At 46.5% G+C, this 25,852-nt stretch overlaps 1 protein-coding gene across 2 annotated transcripts in view; it reads left to right on the top strand.

Annotated features, from left to right (window-relative positions):
* Nucleotides 1-25,852, top strand: part of CNTNAP2 (contactin associated protein 2) — a 1,948,817-nt gene that overhangs the window by 1,800,259 nt on the left and 122,706 nt on the right. For both annotated transcript variants that reach the window (XM_027075690.2, XM_053217934.1), the window contains one exon: nucleotides 1,096-1,229. In XM_027075690.2, coding sequence (XP_026931491.1) covers nucleotides 1,096-1,229 — 134 coding nt within the window. The remainder of the gene's footprint in view (nucleotides 1-1,095; nucleotides 1,230-25,852) is intronic.

The following is a 25,852-nucleotide window of genomic DNA, read 5'->3' as shown; positions in this document are numbered from 1 at the left end:
GTAGCTATCCCTGGATGGTGGAATTTCCGGTGACTTTCCGTTATTTATTTTCTTCTTGCTGTTTACTTTCTAAGTTTTCATCATCATGTTTTATTTCACAACTTAAAGATCAGGGTATCAGTTTTGTTCCTCTGGTAGGTCACAAAGACCCTGTGAGATGATTTACAGCTGGTCACTCTGGCCAGATTGCCGGCCCTGTCTTTAAGCGATGGGATGTCGAAAGCTACTAATGTGAAGATTCCAATTTGAGTTAAAAATGAGATAAAAAATTGATGCCTGTAAAAATCATAAGTAAATACAAGTTATGTTTGCGGTGTGGATTAATTAACAGCAGGATCTAGAATACTATATTTCTCTTTTTGAATATTGTCTGTCATCACCGGGGAGAAGCAAGACGGAGAGGAGAAAAGAATAACGTGTTGAGGTGAAATGAGCCAGAACTTAGGAGGAGTAAGGCTTGGGGGCCCGGGAAGCCCATCTTTCCTTTGATTTGCGTTCAGAATGCCATCATTTCATTTCATTTCATTTCATTTCATTTCATTTCATTTGCATTCGGAATGCCATCCCTAACCTAGAATAAAACGCATCGCTTCGTTTTCTTGGTCTCAGCGAAGCCCCCCAATATCCCACATGGTTATCTTTCGTAAATTATTTTTATTTTTAATATTGTATGCTCATGATTCTTTTATATGCCAAATGTCACACTTCGCCGATGGCGTGAGCCCATCCCTGCGTCCTGCGCTCACGTTGTATTTCACGTAGTGCTTTGTCAGTCTACAGGCGTCTCCACGGTCCTATATTGTATACGTTCTCATTCTCCTTCCCAGGCACAGTTCCAGATTGGATCATTTACAACATTTGCTGCTTCAACTTTGAGATGACGGTCCCTGAGAGCTCACTGTTGTGAGACTGGTAAACTCTCATGCGGCTGGTGCCCTCAACCCTTATGGTCCGGTGTACCACTGAGCTGGTGTGTCAGAACTCAGAACGGAAGTGAAACTGGAGGACAGCGAAGGGTGCAAATCTGAGAGGAAGTGACCTGAAAGTGACACCTGACGCCAGAACTTACAGAGTTTTTTTCTTTTCCTTATATAGGAAGCCTACAGATTCAGTACAACCTGGGCGGAACCAGACAGCCATATAACATTGATGTAGACCACAGGAACATGGCCAATGGACAGCCCCACAGTGTCAACATCACCCGTCACGAGAGGACCATAATTCTCAAGGTATCCATGTGCGTCCGTGTCAGCTGTACGTCTTAGAGTATTATAATCTCTACGCGCTGTTCTACGTGGATGCTGGTTTCGTTTTGGGTGGTTGGGGCAGGCGGAAGAGACCCGTACTATACCTTCTCCTACAAACCCCTAACTAGCGAGGGAGAAAGAAATGTCGTTTATTAAAGGAGAGTCAGTGACAGAGTTGATGGCGCAGACATTTCTTAGGGAGGAGGTAGAAGAAATGTTTGCTATGTATATTCTTTGAAACTCTCAGACTCACACATCTATCAGTCTCCTGTTTTTATCTATCATGCCATCGTTTTTCTCCATGTTGTCAGATGCCTGAAGCTCATCATGTTTCCCAGCGAAGGTTATTTCAGTTTATCTGACCTACTTCCTTCACTACTCTGACACAATATGAATAACGTTGGTTGTTGTTGTTGTTTTCTTCTTCTTCTTCTTCTTTGGATGCTTTGCCTTAAAAATCTTCAAAACACAGACCTTCCCCAAAATCTCAGACTCTGGTTGTTGGCTCTGAACACACAAAGGGATGGTGTTGTTACGACAGTCAAATTTTATTTCAGGTTCATTGATTGTCCCTGCCCCCACCACTGATTTTTAACAATGGAGAAACCAGCCTGGGAGACACCATGAATAAAACATAGCATGAGGAGGTCTCCCTGGGAACGAAGCCAGAAAGATCAAGGATGGGAACTGTCACTGCATTCTCTAGAAGGAGTTCAAAATAGATACCTGTCAGGAAGAAGAACCACAGGGGGACACTGTTTTGTCAGCAGAGTGGAGTGTCATTTGGCAGGGGCTTAGCCGCCACTCAGACCGCATTCAGATCCAGCTGGTTGCTGGGGGAAGTTCAGGCTGCAGAGAAAAGGCACGACCAGCCCTGTGTCTTTCTGAGCAGTGGTGGATGTCAAACTCATAACTTGATATGGAGTTTATGCTTGGCCTTTAGCAGTAAATGCTGGAGGGTGTTTTAAGGACGGGTCTTTCCTAGGAAAATGACAACGTGCAGTTACAGTTTACTGTACGATCCATCAAGTATGTGTCAAAAAGGTGAGCTCAGTGCCTGGCTCATATCAGAAGCTGCAGGGGCACCTGGGTGGCTCAGTCGGTTAAGCGTCCGGCTTCCTCTCAGGTCATGATGTCGCGGTTCGGGAGTTCGAGCCCCGCGTCAGGCTCTGTGCTGACAGCTCAGAGCCTGGAGCCTGCTTCAGATCTGGTCTCCCTCTCTGTCTGTCCTCCCCTGCTCACGCTCTGTCTCTCCCTCTCCCTCGAAAATAAATAAACATTAAAAAAAAAAGAATAGGAGCCCAGTTCCAGAAAGAAAAAGAGACCTAAGAGGTGTGAAAACATTGGCCACACAACACTTCGAGGGTAGGAACAGCATAGACGTGTAATCAGGGTGACGGGGACCCCTCCACTCCCTCTTCCTGGCACGTAGGGCAAGGCAATAGCACTGAGACTTCTGGATGTGTTTAGAAAGCCAGATGCCCCAATGCACTTGAACTCAACTAGGCAAGACCTTGTGGTCCCTGAGTGCTCTGGTCTTTCTCAGCCCAGTCTCTCCAGCCCAGCTCTGATGGAACATAAAGTTTAGGATGATGGCCAGAAAAAAAAAAAAGAAGATATGGCTTCTCCTTAAAGAAAAGTAGGTCAGACAGGGAGGCCTCATGGACCATGCTAGTAAATCCAAGGATACCTTTAGATCGCTAGAAAATACCTTCTTTCTTTTTGTTTTTGTTTTTGTTTTTGTTTTTCTGGAAGCGGTCTACAAATCCACCTTGAGAACTTCTGCAACCTTAAGAAAGTGTCGGAGAGCTATAGGAAAATGTTCATCATGATCATTTCTGTATGAAGGGATTACAAATGGTTTCATTTCCTCTAGAGTTTTCTGTATTTCCTCGTTTTCTCTTGTAAGCATGTGCTGCGTGCTTTTGGTACGCGTTGCATTTTTATAATCAAAGAAAAACATGCAACCCAAGTAACTTCAACCCATTTTGAGAGCCCCCAGTTGTAACAGAATATAATGACAAAGATATTTGAATAATTTCAAATTAAAACGCACTTCTCATCAAAGAACAAAACTAAGGCTAATTCAAACAGGAATATAAAAACGCTATGCCTTTGGAATTAAGGCGAAATTTTATACGTTCACACACGCACAAACAGCACATAATTCCAATGATGTTTATCAGTGTTTATGGTGTTTTTAAAAGCAGGTTTGCTTTCCTAGCTGGGTTTGGCTAAAGCTAACATTAAATTAATTTGCATTCCCTGAGCACATACTGTCTGAAATGGTGCTGAGCCCTGGAGGGAAATTGACCTTGGATGAAACATTTGCTACCAGAACACAAAGTGCCCCATCTCTACATAGATAATGAGGAGCTGACTCGAGGAGTCATCAGACCCGGGAGTGAGCAGAACCCGTGACAACCCTCAAGTGGCATCATTTACGAAAACTCACAGTTGCACCAGGGATAATAGCTGAAGGCTTACGGCCAGTCAAGATGTAAAACAAACCCCGGGCAGGCAGAGAGCACCTGAAAAAGTACTGTAGGTGATGAAAATGCATGCCAATTAGAGGAACCCAAGAACTGAAAACATTACAAGGAATAATTTCAAAGTCTTGTGTTACAAAGCCTTTCTTCTCGCTTGCCTTCCTTTCTGATGTCCACGGCTTTGTCTCTCCTTCCTCCCCTTCTTTTCATCCCTCATCCCGTTCCATGAGGGAGGTAAGGTGGTTCACAGGCAGTCTGTACAACAAAATAGAGGATTGAAGCATGTCACAAAAGTATATACATATGTGTATATATATATATATATATATATATATACATATACATATACATATGTGTATATGTATATGTATATATGTATATACACATATGTATATATATATATATATATATATATATATATACACATACACACACATACATATATTTACATGTCATGGGTTATATTTACTGGCATAAAAAGCTGCTCCAGGGGTGCCTGGGTGGCTCAGTAGGTTAAGCATCCGACTCTTGGTTTCGGCTCGGGTCATGAGCACGTGGTTCCGTGAGGTAGCCTGGCAGCTACCTCTGGCCGGTAAGAAACTGAGTGGGTTTATAACAATAACAATAGTTATTATTACTGTTACAAAATAGTTCAAAAGTATGCACAACCACAGAGACTAATAAAACACGCGCCTCTGTGTCTATCAGCCAAACGCTACAAATTTTGGCATTTTGCTCTCTCTCTTCAGGGTTTGTTTTTTTTTTTTCTTTAATGCAGTGATAATCGAGGCCCTGGGTCCTCCTCCTTAGATAGTGAGCCCTGAGGAAGGCAGTGGGCAAGGCCTTCAGCAGCATTCCTGCAACAGATGTGTTTTTCACAGGGCTGTTTGATGTAGCATCACTCGATGAGCATAACTTAAAAACGGATTTTGGTGCAAACAGTTCCGGGGGTGGAGGGGGTGACGGGCCCACGAAGGGGGCAAGGGGCCTATATGATACTCTGGCCTGATCCCAGGGGTCAAACTAGCTCCAAAAAAAATGAATAAACTCCCTGTTCTTAAAATAACTATCACATATTTGGGAGCTTTGATGGAAGTTAGACAATAGAGACAGAGCTCAGGGATATATTCTCTGGCATAGATACTCAGAGTCTGTATTCTCCACAAACCAAATGAACAGATGGTAAGGATGTCATGTTCATTTTGGCTTTCATCTAACTGGAGGGCCATCCCATCTTTGCCAAGAAGAGGCTAACAGATTTCTCCCACCAGGAAAATTAAGGACTTTCTTTAAAAAATAACTCCCAAGTCCTCAAGAGCAAACGATGATTAGGTCCCGAAATTTTTGTGCCGCAGAGAGCATGTGACTTCAGTTGTTTTCATCAGGAATTTTCAAAATAAATGTTCCCCCCCCAAAAAAAATCACTTTTAAAATAAAATAAAGATGCTCATTTTTGAGTGCTGTTAATCAGAACTTCAACCAAATTATGTAAAAAGCAGCTGACAGTGGAGCTACATTTTTTTTTCAATATATGAAATTTATTGTCAAATTGGTTTCCATACAACACCCAGTGCTCATCCCTGGAGCTACATATTGAATATGCATCCTAAAAAGGGTCAGAGAAGTATATTCAAGGGCAACAGTGTATGCTAAATGCTAGGGACAGAGAAAAAGATACAAATGTTAGGGCAGCACCAGTTGCCACTGCAAATTAACCCTAAAGTCTCAGTGGTTTAACCCAATGGAAGTCTGTCTTCTATAGTTTTAGAAAAGCAAAGTCCTGTGGCCCCTCGTAGTGATGGAATTGTGCTAGGCAGGTGCTCTAAGGACCCGCCCCCACTGTCCCTCCCCTCCCATCCCTTTGGCATTGGAAGTAGTTCTTGACTAAACCAAATCTCTGTCCATTATTTGTGTGGCCCTCCATGGCTCTGTCCTCTGGGACACTCTGCCTCGTCCATCATCGGCGGTGGCCACCTCTGAATTGAGGGTTGCAGATAATGCGTGCATTGAAGCATTGCATTTCCTGCAAGGGAAGGGTCCTCGAGGGTCCATGCCCTGCAAGCGTCAGTCGCGCTGAGGGCTGTTTTACACTTACGAGTCTGTTGTAGAACAACTGTATTGGTTCCTTTGCCAATACGATTCCTCTAAAACCTGAGCCGGCTTCCGATCTGTTTGCCTCCTGTCAGTTTCATGTGCCAGTAGTAAACCCTACATCCTTTCCTGGACATAAAGCTTGGACATATGTACTCATTTGCTCCCATGCCTCTCTCTCAAGGTCACGACAGCTCTCTTGTGGCCGTCTGAAACAAAAGGCATGGGCGGGCAGTTGAGACTCCAGGTTTTACCTTCACCCACGGAGCTAAGCCAGTTTGCGGAGCGGAGGAACCCAAATGTGCCTTTGTTGGTCAAATCTCCTTGCAGTTGATTTCTTATTCCCTGATGCAAGCCTCTAAAGTTTTGCACTTTTGTCTATTCCCTTTCACTGATGTTTGGAAAGCAGCCAATTCTGTTCTGAACCCACCTCGTCTTTGACTTAGGCAGCAGGAAACAACTGATACCCAGGACCGTTCTGGCTCTTTTGAAACACTTTTCCCAGAGCTACAGGTCACAGGCACTTAAGTCTGCCTTCCGGGTTACATGAGGTGACCGTCTTAAACACTATTTTATCTCATATCATTGTTTTCCATCTTTCCAGCCTCTGACGTCCATTCTTGTGCTAATGCTCCCGAGCTTAGCTTTCTGTTATGGCCACACCGACTTCTGCCTTAGCTCGGGCTACCTTAGCTGCTATAACTACAAGAATTTATAGATTGGGGTTGTGGTTTCACAGATGTATGCTTGTCTCCAGACTCATCAAGTTGGATATATTCATCATATACAGCTTTTTATAGGGGAAAATCAATCCATCTATCAATCAAGTAGATGGCAAAAACAACAACAAAAAAATTTTAGAGCAGTTTTATTAGCCGTAAAATGAGAAGTAACTCAATGACCCACTTGGAGGACCATAAAACCATAACGGTCCTGTGTGACAAAGAATTCAGCAGCCCAACTTCAGGACCAGTGTTCTGGTGCCACATGAAGAATTCCAGATCAGTTCTTCAAGTTGGTGTGAACATTACCTCGTGTACTTACATCATAGTGTCCTTTCCTTTGGTAACGTGGAGCCTGGACTGGACTTAGACCCCACTGCTGAGATAAGTCGCTTAAAAACGTGTGCCTTTTTACCCTTGAACTTTCTGAGAATAGAGAACAGTCCTCAAAAGTATACGGATGTAAACACTCCTGAAAATGTGAACGTCCGCGGCTGTTCAAGCCTTTAGTAAAGAAAATCCTGCTGTTTGGAAACCTGAAATCTTTTGGGGGGATGTCAGAACAAATAAAGGAAGTTGACCCAGCTAGCGTAGGGCCCCGCTCTTGAAGTTACATTTACTGTAACTTCTTGCCTTTGGCTTATTTAGTGTTTATGTCCTCGGCCTGATGAACTCACAGCCTTGGATGTGCAGAATCTTCACACCACCGGCACGCTCGACAGAAGGGGGTGTCAGCAGGAATGATGAGGAACCTGCAAAGTCCCCCGGTCCTTCCCTCCCAGAAGCGCCATTAGCCATCCAGTCGCTCTCTGTTGGGAGTCTGGCAAATATATGACTTACTTCACTTTCCACTTCAGTGGAACACTGACTTATGTTTAATTTGGTGGAGGGCAGAGGTCAATATTTTATTAGTTAGTGATATCATTACAGTGGTTTCATTCCATAGACGATATCTGGGAAGAGAAGAGAGAGGGATAGATACACTGGAAAGTTGCCCTTTCATTTGGCCTGTGTGTGACTCAGAGTTTGTTTTAGTTTTGTTTTGTTTTCGGTGTTTCCAGAGGAGCCTATGCACAACTGAGTCACACATCAAAAACCTCATGACCTCATTAGCTTTTTATAATTTGGTTTGGGGCGGGGGCTAGAGGAGTCCTTGGCCCTTGGAAAGGTGTTTCAACACATTTTCCTTATTTAGTTCAGAATAGAGAGTAGGACTGTTGGGGGGGGTCGCGGGGGGCGCCTGGGTGGCTGAGTCAGTTGAGCGTCTGGCTTCAGCACGGGGCATGATCTCGCGGTTTGTGGGCTCGAGCCCTGAGTCAGGCTCTGTGCTGACAGCTCGGAGCCTGGAGCCTGTTTTGGATTCTCTGTCTCCGTCTCTCTCTGACCCTCCCCCGCTCATGCTCTGTCTCTCTCTCTCTCTCTCAAAAATAAACATTAAAAAATAAATAAAGAGTAGGACTCTTTGGTGAAGTGTCTCCCATAAGGAGAAGATGCCCAGTTCTCAGGACCTCCGATTCCTGCCCCTGCCGGTGCCTTCAGAGCAACTCGCGGCCTCTAACGGAGACTGTCTCTATACGTAGAGGGGTGAGCACTGGATTTAAGGATGCAGTTGAGGATGTATGATGAAGATTCTGCTGAAGGGGAGTGTTCTCAAGATGGTGCCGGACTATTCCATCAACAAGGCACTTTTCGTATACTGAAAACCATCTGAGGATCGCCAAGAACATCACACAGTGACGTCCAGTTGGCGTTACTCTCTTACGCATGTCCACCACATGACAGGAAAGTTCCGAAGAGCAAACACTCCTGACGTCGATGAAGTCAGCTGGTCATCAACACCATCCGTGAGGCTACTCGCTAATGTGAAGGGCAACCCCAAAGTAGCCCGACTTCATTCAAAACGAACTTGAGGACAAAGCACGTCTTTTACCCTCAAGGGGCTTCTGTCCCGGGAGGAGAGAAGAGCTGTGTTCACAGTCATATCATTTCTGCAGAGAGGAGGAACCTAGTCTACCTCCTTCTCGTCCAGAAGAGACTTTAACGAGTTGGCCTCTCCAACAGCGTGCAAGTACGAGAAAGGCGATGTAGCAGCAGAGGGGAGTAGCAGTTGGGGCCGGTAACAAGGACATGGCACGTAAGGGCAAGACTTCCCTTCGGGGAGGGTGTGGGTCTAAGCAGAGACCCCCGTGGACTGGGATTGCCACATTCAGAGGCTGTTACTAAGACATGAATAAAAAGGAGGCCTTCTTGCCAAGCTCGTCCATTTCGTAGCACCGTGTTCTCTGGCAAGCGATGGAACTCTGTTTCCTCATCTGTGAAATGGGAATAAGGCTGCCTAGCTTAATGGGAGTGTGTGCATTCAATGAAAACCTCAAGCGTAGTCTGTTGTCCAGCAAGTGCTTCCTTCCCAGTTCCCTCCTCTTTCTTAAAAGCAAAACTGGTAAGAAAGCAGCTGTCAGGTCATTATCAACAGGGCCTAGAGGATCAAGGCTCCCGTTCTGGTTTGCAGTTCAACCCAGGGAGTAAGTACGAGTGTTCCCAGTGGGCACATGTGCTTCTGCCTCCCTGAGCCACAGTCCAGCAGAAAAGGCCATCAATCACACAGACATGAACCAAGGGCCAATTGAAGCATAAGCTCCTGCGGAGGAAGCTCAGAAAAAGGGGGAAATTGATCATCCCGGGGGTGGGAGGGAGTAGATCAGAAGAGACTCACAGAGGTATCTGAGCTGTTCCTTCAAGGTTTTCGGGGGGCAGGGGGAAGGGGGTACACAGGGACCACATAATCTTATTTTCTACTGCAGGGATTCAGTATTTGCTCTTTTGCAATCCATAAAAGTTACACAGAGGAAGGGAAAAAAAAATAGTGAGTTCAACCCATCCAGCTCATCTGATCTGAAACAGAAAAAGACTCATAATGAATATGTCAACACTTTCAAGTTTTTCATTTCTTCTCCAAAGCAATTTCATCTGCAAATGAATTATGCACTCCGGGGCTAGACAGGACCTCCACTCCTGCGCTCCAGAAAAAAATGTGTTTACTTCGCTTTCCATTTCTTACAGCTCAGCGGGAAAGCGGTTGCAATGCAATTTCTGAGGTGGTGTAGGGCTTGCGATGTCAGTCTTCTCTCCTTCTCCAGAACGCAGCAACGCTTGTCAACCCAAGGCTGGAGGAGACTTCGTCTCCCTCCCCCACCAAGCCCACCAAGTACATAAATCATCCCCCAAGAAAGAAGATGCGGTTCCTGGATTTCTCTTTTGTCTGGCGGGCCGACTCAAGTCCAGTCTGGGAGGCATCGTATTGTTGCATCCGTCTGCAGGGCGCCGAAATCACTCTCCAGGATTGTGATTCTCGAAGCTACTTTTCAGTACAATAGGCTGAGCTCGTTGTTTCCCCGTGCACGGGTCGCAGGTTTTTATCTCCCGGAAGTGTGTCTCCTTTCTGAAAAACAAATGCATCTCGTCGTGCGGTCTGAGGTTCCCAAGGGCTCCGCGGCGGCCGCCCCCGGCTCAGGAGAGGGAAGAGAGCCCCCCCCCACCCCGGGGCGTGAGCGAGAGATTTTGGTGGACGGTGGGGCCTGCCGCGGGCGCTGAGCCTGTGTTAAGATGCCCTCTAGCGGTCATGAGCCACAACCAGTGCTGAACTTGGGGAAGGAGCTCGGAGGCCAGTTTCTACAAAGGCTCCAGCGTCCTGGGTGCGAGCGCGGGTCATTAGTCTCTGCTATGAAATCCCGGATGGCAGCGGTGTTGCTCCCACAAACGGAAGCGTGCCGTCGTGTTCAGAGGGTACAACCCAGGGATTTTGCTCCTGTTTGCACCATGTCACGGCTGTGCCCCTGAGCCTCTGACCCTGGAGAGGCCCAGGAGGGGTTTGCTGAGTGACTGAGCGTACGAATGAGCCGAGTGTGTAAGGAACAAGGGTTGTGAGCCCCACCGTGCGCCCGGTTGATTCTTCTTATTTCTGGGGCATGTCTGATGCGCATTCTCCCCTCGGCCGCCACGTGATGGACAGAAAGAACAAGCCAGCACCCATCCTAACGTGTCTGACACGAAAAACTCTGCTCCAAATGTTGGAGGGGACGGCAGCACAGAAACTTGGTGGGTAGAGAGGGTCCCGGCCGGTAGTTCACAAGTGAAGGTCAAGGAAGGGCATCAAAAAGGAAGGAGAAGCGGGGCGCCTGCGTGGCTCAGTCGGTTGGGCGTCCGCCTTGGGCTCAGGTCAAGATCTCACGGTTCGTGAGTTCGAGCCCCGCGTTGGGCCCTGTGCTGACAGCTTGGGGCCTGGAGCCTGCTTCGAATTCTGTGTCTCCCTCTCTCTCTCTCTCTGCCCCTCCCCAACTTGTGCTCTATGTCTCTCAAAAAACTAAATAAATGTAAAAAAAAAAAAATTTTTTTAAAGGAAGGAGAAGCAGAAGAAGGAATATTCTCTTCATCCCACTGAGCAAAAGGCTGCCTCTCGGTCAAGCGTCCCTCCTGAAACTGTCACCCAGGGCCACCAGCAGAAGTCAAACTGTGAGAGCAGACGGTAGAAATGAACCCATCTACCAGCCCGGCTCCTGATATCCCCCGGGAAATGACATCAGAATCTGGATATTTCGGGGCGAGTGGCTTCCATCCTGAGCTTGTGGGTTTAACCCCTGTAGCCGAACGCTACGAATGCAGACTGGGGAGCAGTGGGGAGCAGCAGAGGAAGAGTTGACACGTTCCTGTGGCCTTCAGCATCTGCACCAGCTCTGAAAACCTGTCTTGCTCCCAGAGATGGAGGCCAAGGGGGCTGGGGTCTTATCAGTCAGAAGATCCATAAACGGAGATGTAGTAAAAGTGGGGGGAGGGGCGGACAGACGGCGGAAGCGACACTGGGGTGACCCTGCTCTCCACTCCTTCCCAATGTTCTGTGCCCACACCGGGGGCATCGTGCCAGGCTAGCCTTGCGATGGCACAGGGTCCAGGCCGGCACAGGGGAGAAGCTTCGACTTTGAATCCCACAGACCTCTGGGCTGTACCTCTTAGGATCTGCATCCTCATAGGCATCGTAACTTACTCCCGGTACCTCAGTGGCCTCCACTGTAAAATGGGCACACGAGTATCAGCCCACAGTGTTGTTAGCAGATTCAGTGAGATAATACGTGTAAACTACCTCACGTGGGCTCTGACCTAGAGCCGACCTTCAAGAAATGTTAGATGCCATCTTGATGATGGGGACACCGAGGAGGAAGAGGAAAGCTGAGAATCACGTCGGTCCGCTTTGTTATAGCTTTCTCACACACATACACACACGCATGACACGGGGAACTGGGTCATGGGAGGGGCGAATTCTCTTCTCACACATCACACGTGAGCCCCTTGTCTTTTCTCTGCCCCGTTCCTCCCCACCTCTGCTAACTCTCCCATCCCTCCCCACTTTCTACTCCTTGGAACAGCCTCCAAACATAGCATTAGAAGACATTAGTGTTTCCAGAAAGCCGAGCTCTCCTGCCTTCATTAAGCCGGCAGACTGAGCACCAGACCCGTAGCATTTACCCCACATTCTGAAGTCCCTCCGTACGTACGTAAAGATTTTCTTCATGCCCCTTCTCACTCTTTTACCTGGAACAGAGTTTGAAAGATGTGGTGATCAGTCCTCTGATAATGCCAATTTTTAGACTCCATCCTGAATATCGTTATTGCTGCCAAAACCCACCGGCAAAGTAATATCGATGCAGCCTCCGTACTGAAAAGGATGTGTTTACTGAGTTGTGTTTTTTTTTTAATATCAAGGACTTTAACTATATTACAGTTAAAATCAATAGAAATGTAACCTTTTCAACCACTGAAAATGAGTTCATTTTTATTATTAGTCTTTTTCTGCCATTACAGTGTCATGATTACCAAAGGAACCAGGTCAACTTAAGCTTTATTGAAAGACCATTAGAGAAACAAACTCAAACTCATTTAAATACTGAAGCCACTGCATTAAAAGGATCAATAAAGTCGGAGCACCTGAGGTTGCTTTACTTAAACACCCCACATATGAGAATCATTCCATAATCACAATTTGAGCAAACCTATAAACCTACCAGACCATCCAGTAAATAAGAAAACGCTGTTTCATTGCATACGTTTAGAATGGTAAAGCCCTTAACATTAGTCTGATTACACATACAGCATTTAAATTTTCTCTCAGTATTTTAAAACATCACCTGGCAAAGAATCATTGCTCGACGAATGCCATTTACTTAGGAAAGCCATTCTCTCCCTGGGTCAGGAGAATGACAATGATAGAAAACACCATTTTATTTCTTTAAAAATAACAAACACAGAGTTAGCTAGATGGAAAGGGAGTCTTAGCCTCGCAGGGAGTCAGGAAATTCTCTTTCAAACAACACTTAGCATGGTATCTTGCACAAGGTAATGTGTATTAAATTGAATATTTATGACTGATGCCATGGACTTGGATTAGACCCAAAGCTCGTGGTGCCTCAGTTTCCCCATCTCTAAGTGTGATAACACCTTTCCATACCTCCTTCCCTAGATACTAGAACAAAGACAAATATCACCATCCTCTTCAAGCTCCTCCTCAGAAACCACAATGTATGTTGCAAACTTGAGTAGTAGTGTTTGGTTAGGATGATTTTAGAATGAAAATGGTTCCTGATGGCATATTGTGTCTAACCTGTTGCATTTTTGAAACATTCTATTCTTCTTTATTTAAAAACCACCTATTAGGTTTTTCTAATTAAAAGCTTACATGTGTTTATTGTGAAATGTTCAGAAAAGAACAGAGAGGAAAATTAAGTTTGCCCGAGAGCCTGTGTAAAGTCAAGACCTCCATGTTTCCACAAAACCCATCTTGCCTACTCAAGGGCGTTGTTATGACATTTCTGTCTTCCTTCTCCCCTGATGATGGGCTCGTTCCCATCATCAAACAAACATGAGTATTTCTCTCCATTAAAACAAAGTCCTATCCTCAGGGCGCCTGGGTGGCTCAGTCAGTTAAGTTTCCACCTCTTGATCTCAGCTCAGATCATGATCCCGTGGTTTGTGGGATCGAGCCCCTTGTCAGGCTGTATGCTAACAGCGCAGAGCCTGCTTGGGATTCTGTCTGTCCCTCTCTCTGTCCCTCCCCCACCCCCACAAAAAATAAATAAATAAACTTAAAAAAAAAAAAGTTCTGTCCTGACCACACTCTCCTCATTTATTTATTTTTCTTGGCAATAAAACTGGAGATAGTGGTCTATTCTCACATTTCAGGTAAGCTTCTCACCATTCTATCTACGTCACTGTTATTGACGTGTGAATCGCATGCCATGCAATGTGCACACGTGAAGTACACCAGTTGAGGAGTTTTGATGTGCACACCCAGGTAACCAAGACCATGGCCAAAATAGAGAACATTTCCAACACCCTGGAAGGTTCCCTCACACCCCTTTGTTGTCGATCTCCTCCGAAACTGCCCCGAGCAACCACTCATCAGATTTCTATTTCCATTTCTATAAAACCACGTGTTCATTTTACCTGTTCCATAATCTTATATGAATGGGACCATAGCATCTGTTATCTTTCATTTCTGGCTCCTTCCATTCGGTGTAAGGATTCTGAGATCCATTCTTCTTATTGTATCTGTAGTTGTATTGTCATTGCTGGGAAGTGTTGCATTTATGAATATACCATCATTTGTTTGTTCATTCACTGTGTGGTGAAAAATGGTGGATCGTTTCCAGTTGGGGAATATTATGAACAAACCTGTTACGAACACTTGCATATATATGCATGCCATTTTTAAAAATTTCTCTGGGGTAAATATGGGAGTAGAGTTGACAGCTCTCTGGTACGTATCTGTTTAACTTGCTTTCTATTTTATGTGACCTCCAGCAAAACTAGAGAGTTCCAGTTGCCCCACATACTCACCAGCGTTTACCATTGCCAGTCTTTTTAATTACATTTGAAGCAGGTGTGCAGGGCTACCTCACCTTGGCCTCAGTTCTCATGTCCCTTGTGACCACTGATGTTGAGCAACTTTTCACGTGCTCATTGACCATTGGCAAATCTTTCGTGAAGCGTCCGTTCACATCTCTTGTGCCTGAAAGATCTGCCTTCTTATTGCTGAGTTAGAAGAGGTTTTTACATGTTCGGTGTACAATTCCATTGCCAGATGTATGTATTGTGAATATTTTTTCTTCTGTTTTCTCTTATACCGATTCTCAGTCATGCTTTTGCCCACTGGCTAGAACTTCTCTCCTCAAGATGGCCGGTGACCTCCTCACTACTAAATCTAATTTAATTTTCAGTGCCCCCATGTCTCCACTGTAGGGCAATATTCCACACAAGTGATCCCCTAACTTTTGGGACATTGCTGTGTTCTTGTTTCCTCCTACATTGCTGGCCTTGCTGCTTGGTCTCCTCTACTGGTTCCTCTCCCTCCTAGCCTCCCTCAGTTGGCAAACTTCTGAGCTCAGCCTGTAGTCCTTTCTTCTCTCCTGTTTTTATTCATCTTTTTGGTGGTTTCATCCCAAGTCACTATCCCAACCCCAACCTCTTCCCGTGTTCCAGATTCACATACCACGCTGACATCACACACATCTAACCAACTACTAGACGTCTAACAAACCTTCAAACTCAATATTTCCAAGTCTAACCCCCTTGGGGGCCGCCCACACACAACCTGCCTCATCTGTAGCCTTTCCAATGGGATTCGATGGCTACCCCATCCTTCCAGCTGCTCAGGTCTCAAACCTGGGAACATCGCTGGAATATCACCCCCTTGTTCCCACACTTCACATCCAGAAAGTCAAAGGTCAGATTGTCTTGATCTTCAAAACATCCATATTCTGAGTGGTCTCACCCTTTGGAACTGAGCTCTGGTACCACCGCCCACTCCTTGACAGACCCTCCATGAACACCCACGTGATCGGCAGTGTTTGGGTGAGGCATCTTTTCCCTGCCATGCTTGTTCTGAGCCTAAATTCAGCCCTTTGAATGTTCCATTGAATCTCTACCTTGTTTTTTTTTAAAGTCTGAATCTCATTCATTTTTGCCACAGCTTCTAAACTATTCATATATATTTTTAATCCTTGTCCTATTGTTAGCTTACCCTCTGCAAAGACTTCCAGAACCAAAATTCATACCTTAAGAACACAGTCCCCCACAAGACTGCCCTTGCCTCAGACATCAGCTGCAAGCTCAGGGGTCCCAGGCCACCCTCATTTCTGACCAACTGGCTACAAATTCACTAATTTCTCAGGCTCAACAGCTTGGTAGAATGACTCATGGAACTCAGGAAGGTGCTACATTTATGATAACAGTTTTATTATAAAGGGTGCATATTGGGACCATCCAAAGTGAGGGATGTGGAACATGAGATTTGAGAGGTCCCAAAGGAAAGCTTCCTTGTCCTCAGGACACGTCACCCTCCCTGCACCTTGATGTGACAACACAAGAGTATTGTATGTTGGGCTTCTGTGTGCAGAGGATCTTTCTGGTTTTATTATATAGGCTTGACTGATACATTCATTAGCCACCATATCAGACTCAGTCTCCAGCCTTTAATCGGATTGCCTTGATTCACAATTCCCATCAACCTTCCATCCCTGATGGAAATCCAATGTCCACCCCCCTCCCCTCAGGATTTCCAGGGGTCCTCTCTATCTCTAGTCTCTTCTATGGATGCTCTATCTGAGCCACAATACACCCACCAAAATGAAGCTCGCACCTTCTGTGGTATAGAAACACATACAGCCATTCAAAGCATATACTCCGCAGCAGCCCCCATTAGATGTCTCCCCATCATGAGCAGGACACAGCATATTGAATGAAGTCTTGAACAACAGGCAGCTGAATGCTACACATTAGATACTGGTGTCCTCAGCAGGCCCTTTACCCATCATCCCTCTGTAGTGCTTTCTCACATCCCTCACCCCACTCGGTGCTGGGCTCTCTTCTCTCTGATTCCTTCCCCCTGGCTCCCTGCCTCCTTCCTCACCCATCTCCAGGTCTCCCCACCACTATGTTCAACAAGAAGTCAACTCTTCCCAAGACAGGGTCCAAACTTCTAGGACCAGATCAGTCAGGTGCTCAGCAGACATAAAACATCGAATTTTCCCTCCTAGTAAAGAAATTGTAGCTACAGGTAACTACAATAAGTTGGGGGAGATGTAACATCAGAATAAAAATAAGTGAATAAACTAACCTCAGCCATGCTTGGCTCAAATCCAGACTTTACCCCCTGGCATTTAAAGCCCTGGATAATCTAGTGTCCCTTTGCTACCTTCCATTGTCATTTACCATTTCTCTCCAGAACACACCCTAAGAACCAGTGAGGCTGGTTACCTCAGTACCCCCTAGCGATGCATGCTTCCTTCAAAATGCCTCCACTCTGCAAAGTTCAGTATTAAACCATGATGGCAGTTATTCTCAGTACCAGACATCTTAGAATTTGGGTAATACTTTATACTCAGTTTTCGTATATTGTTTTATACTATTACTCCCTGATTATTTTATCAGTCTTATTTCCAAAACAGGAGTAGAAACACCTTGAACCCAGCTGGGCACGTCTCTATGTACATCTTCAGCTTTGCTCCAGACCCACTTCACAAGGTGGCTGGTCAATAAAATCGCATGAAAAGTCCTTGCCTAGCGTTAGAAGGTATTAGAAGCCCTGTCATTTACAGAGAGATCACTGCTAGAAGGAGATATGGTCAGGGGGTGACTTGAGCCCTCTGCCCAGGGTCTCCCTCTTCCCACAGGGAAGCCCCCCTCGGTGTCAGGTCACCCTGTGGTAATCATTCGCCCATGCCCTGGATAGCCTATGGGATGGGTGCACCACTGGACAGGGGTAACCTTCTTAAGTAGTTCACACTGACAGATGCCTCCAGCTGGTGCAGCCAACCTGCTCACTTCTAAAAGATTTGACCAATTGTATCCTTCTGTGAAGGGCTTATCTTCAAATAAAGTCCTTGTATCTGGACCAGTCACCGTGAGGGCGCCATGTTGAGGACTTGACAATCAGAGAAGCCATCCACTTCCACACAGACCAGTCCCCAACTCAGCAGATAAACAACGTGACACCAGTAACATCAGACACACCAGACTATAACAGTTCCACTCTTCATAGATTCATGAGACAGAGGTTTCCTAATACATCATTTTTATTGATGGCCTCATTAACACTCCCCCATATGACTCGCCCGGAATTCACCAGGAGCCAAATTTCAACAACCCCTGAAAACGCATGCTTGACAAATTGAGATCACAGGGGCTAAAAAAAAGACTAAAATAGAAATGGCCTCAATCACATTTGTCGTGTCTACATCGCTTCTCATAATTGTTCTCGTTCTTGTTTTGTTATCGTTTTCACTTAATTGAAAATGTTTGCCACTGCATTATATACTTTCAGCAACACGTCAAGACCTGTTTTCATAACTGACCATTTCTAATTTTGCTTTTCCTCCTCTTCTTTGTCTTCTCCCTTTTACCACCCATTTATTTGCTTTTCCTTATTCCTGGAAAGTCATTGTATAATCTACTAAAATGTGTTTGGCCGTGAGCCCTTCAGGAAAATATGCCGTATGAAATGATTTAATTGATGCTGATTATGTAAATTATTGTCAAACCTACCCACTACGTGTAATGGTGAAATTAACCAGTTACTGAAGTGATTTTAAATATGAAGTTATATAGGGGCGCCTGGGTGGCTCAGTCAGTTGAGTGCTGACTTCAGCTCAGGTCATGATCTCATGTTTCGTGGGTTCAAGTCCCGCATCGGGTTCTGTGCTGACAGCTCGGAGCCTGGAGCCTGCTTGGGATTCTGCGTCTCCCTCTCTCTCTCTGCCTCTACCCTTTTCGCGCTCTCTCAAAAATAAAATAAACATTAAAAAAAATTAACATGAAATTGTATAAAAACCATGAGCTATGCTCATACTAGATCTCTAAGAAGAAACTTGGAGGCATAATTACTAGAGATTAGTTCAGATATGAATTTTTAAAGCCTTACTTTTATCTTCTGAATTCTCATGTGCAAGTCAAAACACAAACCTAGATATGTTTTACCAGATTCTTTAAAAACAACTGTAGAGTGTTTGGGTCATTCCTACCATAAAAATCTTTAAAACTAATGCTGTTAAAGAAATGCTGTATCAGCTCTGAAATAAGAATTACTCTTCTCATTCACTTAGACTTATAAAAACCGTACAGATTTACTGATACAAAACCAGTATGTTGGTTTGTTTGTTTATTTTTAACAATTTATGCTTTAAATAGTATTCGGTGTTTTTCCAGTAGATGGAGTGTTAGGCTAGGGGAAGCAGAGCAACATTTGAAAGCTTTTTTTTTTTCCTTTTTACAATTTTGAGGAATTTTTGATATAAAACATAAATCACCTAATGGATTCATTAATTCTTTTAATGCATCAATACCACAAAATTCCGGTTGCCCTGGATCTTATGAGGCAGAGATACTGCACTGATTACATTACCATAATAATGACAGCATAGTAACACCACCAATAAATACTTATAATGCCTCTTGTTTTAAAATTGTTTATCAAGCCATCAGTGAAGCCTCCTGACGTCTCTGAGGGAGAAATAACGCACCCACACAGCAAAGAAAGATCTGTCTCTTAAATCCTTTGTCTCTTCAGCCTTAAGCATTTCTGGAAGAGAACCTTCCCATGAGTTTATTAATGTTGGTTCAAGGCTGATGCCACCACTTGAGTCTGTGAACTTGGACAAAATCACTAACTCTCCCTGGGACCTCCTCTACATGTGTGGGGAAAGAGGCGATACACAGCTGTCTTCAGGCCCCTCCCTCCTTAAAGTACCCCGACTGAACCTGACCTTTGTGTAAGCATTTCCTCCAGGCTGGATATTAGGAGCCAAATTTGCTGAGATATTTGAATACATATGGCAGAGACGGCTCTGGTTACGACGTGTGGGTCTTAGAATCGAATGTGAGCACCCTCTTCCCGGGCTCTTTCCACCCTCCGCCCTCACTAGGATTGGCTGCCATGGGGTATGTGCTAAACGACACCACATCGCTATGTCTGGGAGCGAAGTCATAGCAGCAATCGCTCAGAGCTCCAGGGACCTGAAGGGTGCCTGGGTGGCTCAGTGCGTTAAGTGTCCGACTTCAGCTCAGGTCATGATCTCAAGGTTCTTGGGTGGGAGCCCCAAGTCGGGCTCACGGATCGTTCTGTGCTGACAGCTCAGAGCCCGGAGCCTGCTTCGGATTCTGTCTCTCTCAAAGATAAAGAAACATTAAAAATTAAAAATTAAAAAAAAAAAAGCCCCAGGGACCTGGGAAAACACTGCTTCTCGGGCCCATAGTAACAAGACATTTTCAGAGAAACCTTAAGTAATATCTGGCCCAACCTCCTTGTTTTACGAAGGAGGAAACACCTCGGAAGTGTTTGTGACACGTTGAGCAGCATTGCCAGGAGCTGACTCCCAGCCCTGTTCCTGCTCCTGCAAAACACCCCTCCCCTCTCACAGCGGAAATCTGGAAGAGACCCTCGCAAGGCGAGCAAGGTTCCCAGCCCCTGCCACCCTCCAAAGAAGAGAAACGAGGTCCTAGCAACCCAGGTGTTGGAGGGGGTGGGACGGTAACAAGAGAAAAGGGGTGAAGACCAGCCACTTACCCTCCTCATGTTGGGAGAGAGCCCCCAGCCCCCATATACAAGGCATTTCCCATTCTAGAAAGACTTGGGGCTGGTGGATTGAGCTGGATCTTTCCTCGCTGTGGAGGCAAAGTCTCCTTTGCTTCGTCTTGGAGTTAGAAGGATCCCAGAGCCAGATGCGGGCTTCAGAGAAGGGGCTACGGAGACGGTGTTTGAGCCCAGCTCATCAGGGCCCCGTGCTGAGGCATCGGGCTAGAAAAAAGCCAGTGGTCAGATACTAAATCCCAGAATAAGGAATCATTCATTGTCTTTGGCGAAGGGAGAACAGAAGGTCGTGCCAGGCAAATATCACGCACAAGCACATACAAAGTCCTGATGAAGCATGCGTGAGAGGGCTTAGTGGGTCCAAAGGACTGGGAGAGGTTGAGTAGGGTCAGAGCAGAGAGGCAACAGGGAGGGGAGAACGCTCCGCTGTCCCCTCCCCTTGTTCTAGGAAGATGCCACCTTCCCCTCTGATCTTGTCCTGAAGAGGCAAAGGCTCCCCGGCTTGTGTTTCTGCAGGTAACTGAGTTATTCGGTTAACTCCCCATTCGTGGAGGCCACATAACACACTGGGGCAGCTCCATTACAGACCTTCACCACTAACCCAGTTCTAAAAGCTGGACTGTTTCCCACGTATCCCACGGTTCGGTTACAGAGGAGAGTGCTTCTTGGCCTCTTTCCTCCCTGTACGTATCTCTGTAAGTGGGGCTTATGAGCTCTTTAGGCCAAAGTCGAACTAAGGTAGAATGCAGTGTGCCCTCTCACTGGGTCTACACCCCAAATGGCCACCTACTGTCTGCATTGCTGGTCACTCTTGGAATGGGAGGGACGGTCACATGGCCTGACAGCATAGGCTGGGAGAGGCTGGCACCCTGGCCCCCACAATGAAGCGTTTGTTTGTGGTCCTGGGAATGTGCTACACTGACTGCTGGGCCAGCGTCCAGTCCCAGAGGCCCTCGGAGTAGTGGGAAGGGAACCAAAGCGTAAAGATTCCGAGTCACAGATCAGCCATCAACCCGCCTCCTTCCGTGCAGTCTTCAAGGATGCAGTCAGGCGTATGCACCCAAACCTGATGGCTGCAAAGTACTGTGAGGCCTTCCATCACTGGGTCGTTCATAGAGCTTTCCAAGAAGAACCGAATTCTAATGGAAGTAAAAAAACTAGGGTTCCCATGCCTTAAACACACACACACACACACACACACACACACACACACACACACACACAGATATAGACACATCAGTGTGGCTCAGCCAGTGACGACTCTTTTAATAAATGTTAAACGAGCACTTGAGATGATACAGGCCCACTCCATGTGGGTCCTAAAAGGGCCGGGAGGTTTACCAGATAAATCCACAGAAAAGAAGCAGCCACGAGTCCAAAGGCGAGGTGCTGTCCTGGGCTCTGACATCCTGTGTGTTCCCTCTGCCTGTTCAGCCCCCTGCTCAAGGTTTCCCAAGCTGCAACAGGCCAGGCGCTAGCTCCCGGGGAGGGAGAGGTGAAAGGGCTTGTCCCCTGTCGTCATAGAGTCACCTTCTAGCCAGGGGACAGGAGGGGACAGGCTGCAGCCCTGTAGCTGGTGGGAGACCCACGAAAACCCCACTTTGCTGACTCCCACTCTCATGTAAGTTTACTGTGTCCTCTCCATTAACGAGAACGAGGTGGCTTGGGGTCAGGAAGAGTCTCTTAAGTCAATGAACCCTTGGTGCCGGGGCTGAGTACTGCTCTTCCCTGTTCTCGGCCAGTTGTCAGTTGTGAACGGCCCGCAGGGACCCGTCTGCGGGCCCCCCAGTGGGACGAGGTTAAGATGGGAGAGAAAGGGACAGTGTCTTCTCTTCATACTCCTTCTCCTGTAACATCCACGGGGGTTCAGGTGGGGAGGAGGGTGATGATTCGGGGATGAGACGGGCCGATCATTGGTGTCACCCCTGATGTCTGTTTGCACTGACCTTTCCTTATGGTCAGGCTTGAGCTTCAGCGCGGAATAAAAACCTCCATCAAGATGGTATGTCCTGAATTCAGTGTGTCTGAGCTAACTCCACGTGTTACCAAAAACTAAGGGTTAGGAAAGGAGGCGCGACATCCGGGGCCCTGGTCCAGGGTGTGGCTTCCTCTCGGGTGGAGCCAGCCATCCGTCGCCGCGGTGGCACCTCATCCATGCCGCTTCAGTCTTTCTTCTCTGTCCCTTCCCTGCCTCCTCCGCTTCACCCCCAAGACGGCCGATGAAACTCCTTCACACGATGGCTTAAACAGGCAAATGAACCGAAATTGTAAAATAATACCTGAATGAACGTTAAAGCTCGCAGCTCAGCACGTAGGACAGGAGCCCCAGCCCGAATCAGTATAATGGGAAATGTTGAACAAATTAGTGCTTCCTTGAGGTCACCCCGGGGCACACGGAGTCACAGTCCTTAACCTTAATGAGCCTCCATTACACAATCTCTTATTGCCTCTTAACTGCCATGAAAATCACCACCAGCTAAACGTACCGCAGAATAGTTCACTTGGACCCCAAGAAATTACCTTGAAATTATTACACTTAACCATGGCCAATGCACCAGGGCTCCTGGGAAAAGAGGCGGCCAGCCACCTGGCAATACCGAGTGAAGTGATATCGTTTGACATGGCCTTGGGCTTTTCGGGTCCAGCCTTTCTTGCCTTATCTCATGTAATAATGCATTTCCTCTCTCAAATGTCAATATTTAAAATGCGGCTGATCCTCCCCCTCCCCTAGCGGACGTGGCTGGGCGAATTCTGGAGACGGTCGCTTGTAGCTCACGGTTCAGTCTCCGGCTAGAAGGCTAACTCTGCCGCTTACTCTCTTTCTGCTTGGGATGCTTTCCGTATCACCGAAGAACAGGACGCCTATCCCATGTCTAGTCGATAAGATGTGAACAGCCTGGCGAGCCTTGCATACAGTCGTGGCTCAATACATGCTCCCCCCTTTCCTGGTGGAGCTGTCTGGGCCCAGTCAGGAGACCGAAACCGCACAGTGGGCTACGCGGGGGGGTTTTGATATAAGCGTTGACTACGGTGAAGGGAAACTGCACGATCGAAGGGAACACCAGGAGCATTTGGTAGAGGCTCCCCGCCTCCATCCCGCAGAGCTGAGGGGCGGTGGAGGGTCTCAGACGTCGTTGGAGAAGATCATTCAGCCCTCCGGAGAGCAGGCCAGCCTGGAGCTGCTTCCTGCCAAGCAGCAGGCCACGGTCTGGAGTGCAGGTGCCTGTCAGGCTGCGGTGCGTGCAGTGGGAGACAGAAGGCCCTTGGAGCACGTGGGCCACGGGGGGGACGGCGCAGGGCCTCTTATTGTCACCTCCGGAGGGCTGGTCACCAGGCTGCACCGTCACGGAGGCATCACTCTGTGGGCCCGCGGCTCAGACAGACTCCACTTCCTTGACGAAGTAAGACTTAGGAGTATTCGGGACATTCGTAGATAAGTCAGAACCAGGCAGGGTCGCTGTCACTTCGGATGACAGAATCAAGATTCGAAACCTTTTGCTTAACACAAAAGAGAGAAAAAAACACTGCATATAAATAGAGCTAAAATTTAGGTTTGGGTTCAGGTTCTTAACCGCGTACGTATAGGAAGGGGGTAAAGTCGAAAGGAACCTATGGAGACAAGCCAGGAATTTTATTTTACTATGAGCTCAATCCAAGTGATATTGAAGGGCTGCTAAAAAGCCACGTCTGTCTGGTCTGGAGCCATAGAAACGGTTCAAAAAGGTAATTCTACGGGATGGGTCAGGCCACATCTGAGGACTGATTTCACTCCGTGTGCACTTTATCTTTTTTTTTTTTTTAATTATTTTTAACCTTTATTCATTTTTGAGACACAGAGAGAGACAGAGCGTGAGGTGGGGCGGGGCAGAGAGAGAGGGAGACACAGAATCCAAAGCAGGCTCCAGGCTCTGAGCTGTCAGCACAGAGCCCGATGCGGGGCTTGAACTCACGGACCATGAGATCATGACCTGAGCCGAAGTCGGACACCTAACCGACTGAGCCACCCAGGCGCCCCTGTGTCTACTACTTTAAGAGTTAGATTAACATATATCAACACATTTTTATTGAGGACCTACTATGTGCTTGGCAGTGTACAGGGCCAAAAGACAAAAGAAATCTAAAAGTCTAAACATCAAAATTTGATAGTTTTTAAGATTATGCACAGTATATTCATAAAATGGAATACCAGTCATTCCTGACAAGTGATTTAGTTGTAGATTTATTGACATGGAATTTCATAATACATCTTTAAGTAATGAAAAGTAAATACAAAGCAATATGCATAGTTGGGTCCCATCCAATTTTGGGGAAAAAATCAAAGCTATATACATTAACAAACTGACTTGATAAAAACATTATCACCAGGTGGGGTTTTTTTCCTGCAAATCTATACTATTATTTTCTCTATAATGAACGTATATTGTTTGTATCCATCTTTAAGTTCTTTGGCAAGACAGATAAAAATATAAGACGTATTTAGGGGAAGATCATCGCTGTGAAGCATGTAGGGTAGCCGCTTATGTTGGCTTTCCACGAGTATCTTTTTTGACCACAAAAAATTTCTGACCGCGGAAGTAGAGGGACGGACCGCAGCAGTTACCCATATTTGCCGCCAGATGGCGCCAAAGCAGCTGGCTAATATTTAGCAGCCAGCAGAGCAACTTGATGAGATTTCAAGGATCTTAAGATTCTCTGGCCAGAATAAGTGTTTTGTGAGCGATGCACTTCAAATTACAGAAAACTTTTCAGAATTAGAGCTGAGCATGCCAGCGTTTGCTTTGCCAGTGTTTTCTGGAGCTCTGTCACGGTGCCTGCAGTTCCCATGCACCGTAACTTACTATACTCTACCAGCTCTGCAGGTCAGCCTTCCCCAGATTCCTGAGATGCGATGAGTCTTTGAACCCCGGCTTTTCAATAAGCCCTGCGTCTCTAGTAAGCAGTCTCAGGAGTCAGGTGTAGATCATTCCTCAAAGAGGCTCATCCTCCACGCGGCACGTGAGATGAGCTCACTTCCCAGCACCGTTGCTGTTGACAGCCTCACTTCCCGCAGCCTCAGCCCAGTTTTATCGGTGACCCAGGACCCGGGAGTGGGTCGTTTCTGGAGTCTGAACGCTGCCTTCAGCAAGCCCCTCCGTGTGCAGTTCCAGCAGCGCAGGGACGGTGGCGCCGTGTTTCCTCTCGTCTGCACCCTTCTCCTGCTTACCTTAGCGGGTACGAAACTCATCTCAGAAAAGCGAAAGGCTGCAAAAGAGATTTTTCACAGGTGGCTACAAAGAGGCGCAGAAAACTTTAGAGGCTCCCGGTGGGGGAAACAGAACTAGACGGTGTCAATTGTAAGAAGACAGCTAAGGCAGGAAAAGCCATGTTGGGACACAGAGGACAGGAGACGTCCTCGTACTGGGAAATCGGCGTTTGCACTTGGTTCCCAGGAAATGTAACCAGAAACGGGCGTTGCTCCGACAGCCATGATCTGTAAGCTCTTTCCACCTGCTTCATTTTTCCCTTCCCTCCACTGCCAACTCCCCTCCCCTCGGAAAGAACGAGCCTTGCTGGAGCACATGTGTCTTTGTCCCCTCCAGGCTGTAATGTCCCTGCCCTGTGGGGGTATCGTCCTCATTTGATAAGCCAAAAAACTATATTTTACCCAACATGGATGTCAACATTGAATATACA

This window comes from Acinonyx jubatus, chromosome A2 (genome assembly GCF_027475565.1).
Source record: "Acinonyx jubatus isolate Ajub_Pintada_27869175 chromosome A2, VMU_Ajub_asm_v1.0, whole genome shotgun sequence".
Classification (NCBI taxonomy): Eukaryota; Metazoa; Chordata; class Mammalia; order Carnivora; family Felidae; genus Acinonyx; species Acinonyx jubatus.
Note: the sequence above shows the minus strand (reverse complement) of the source record. Positions and strands in the feature narration are given on the sequence as shown.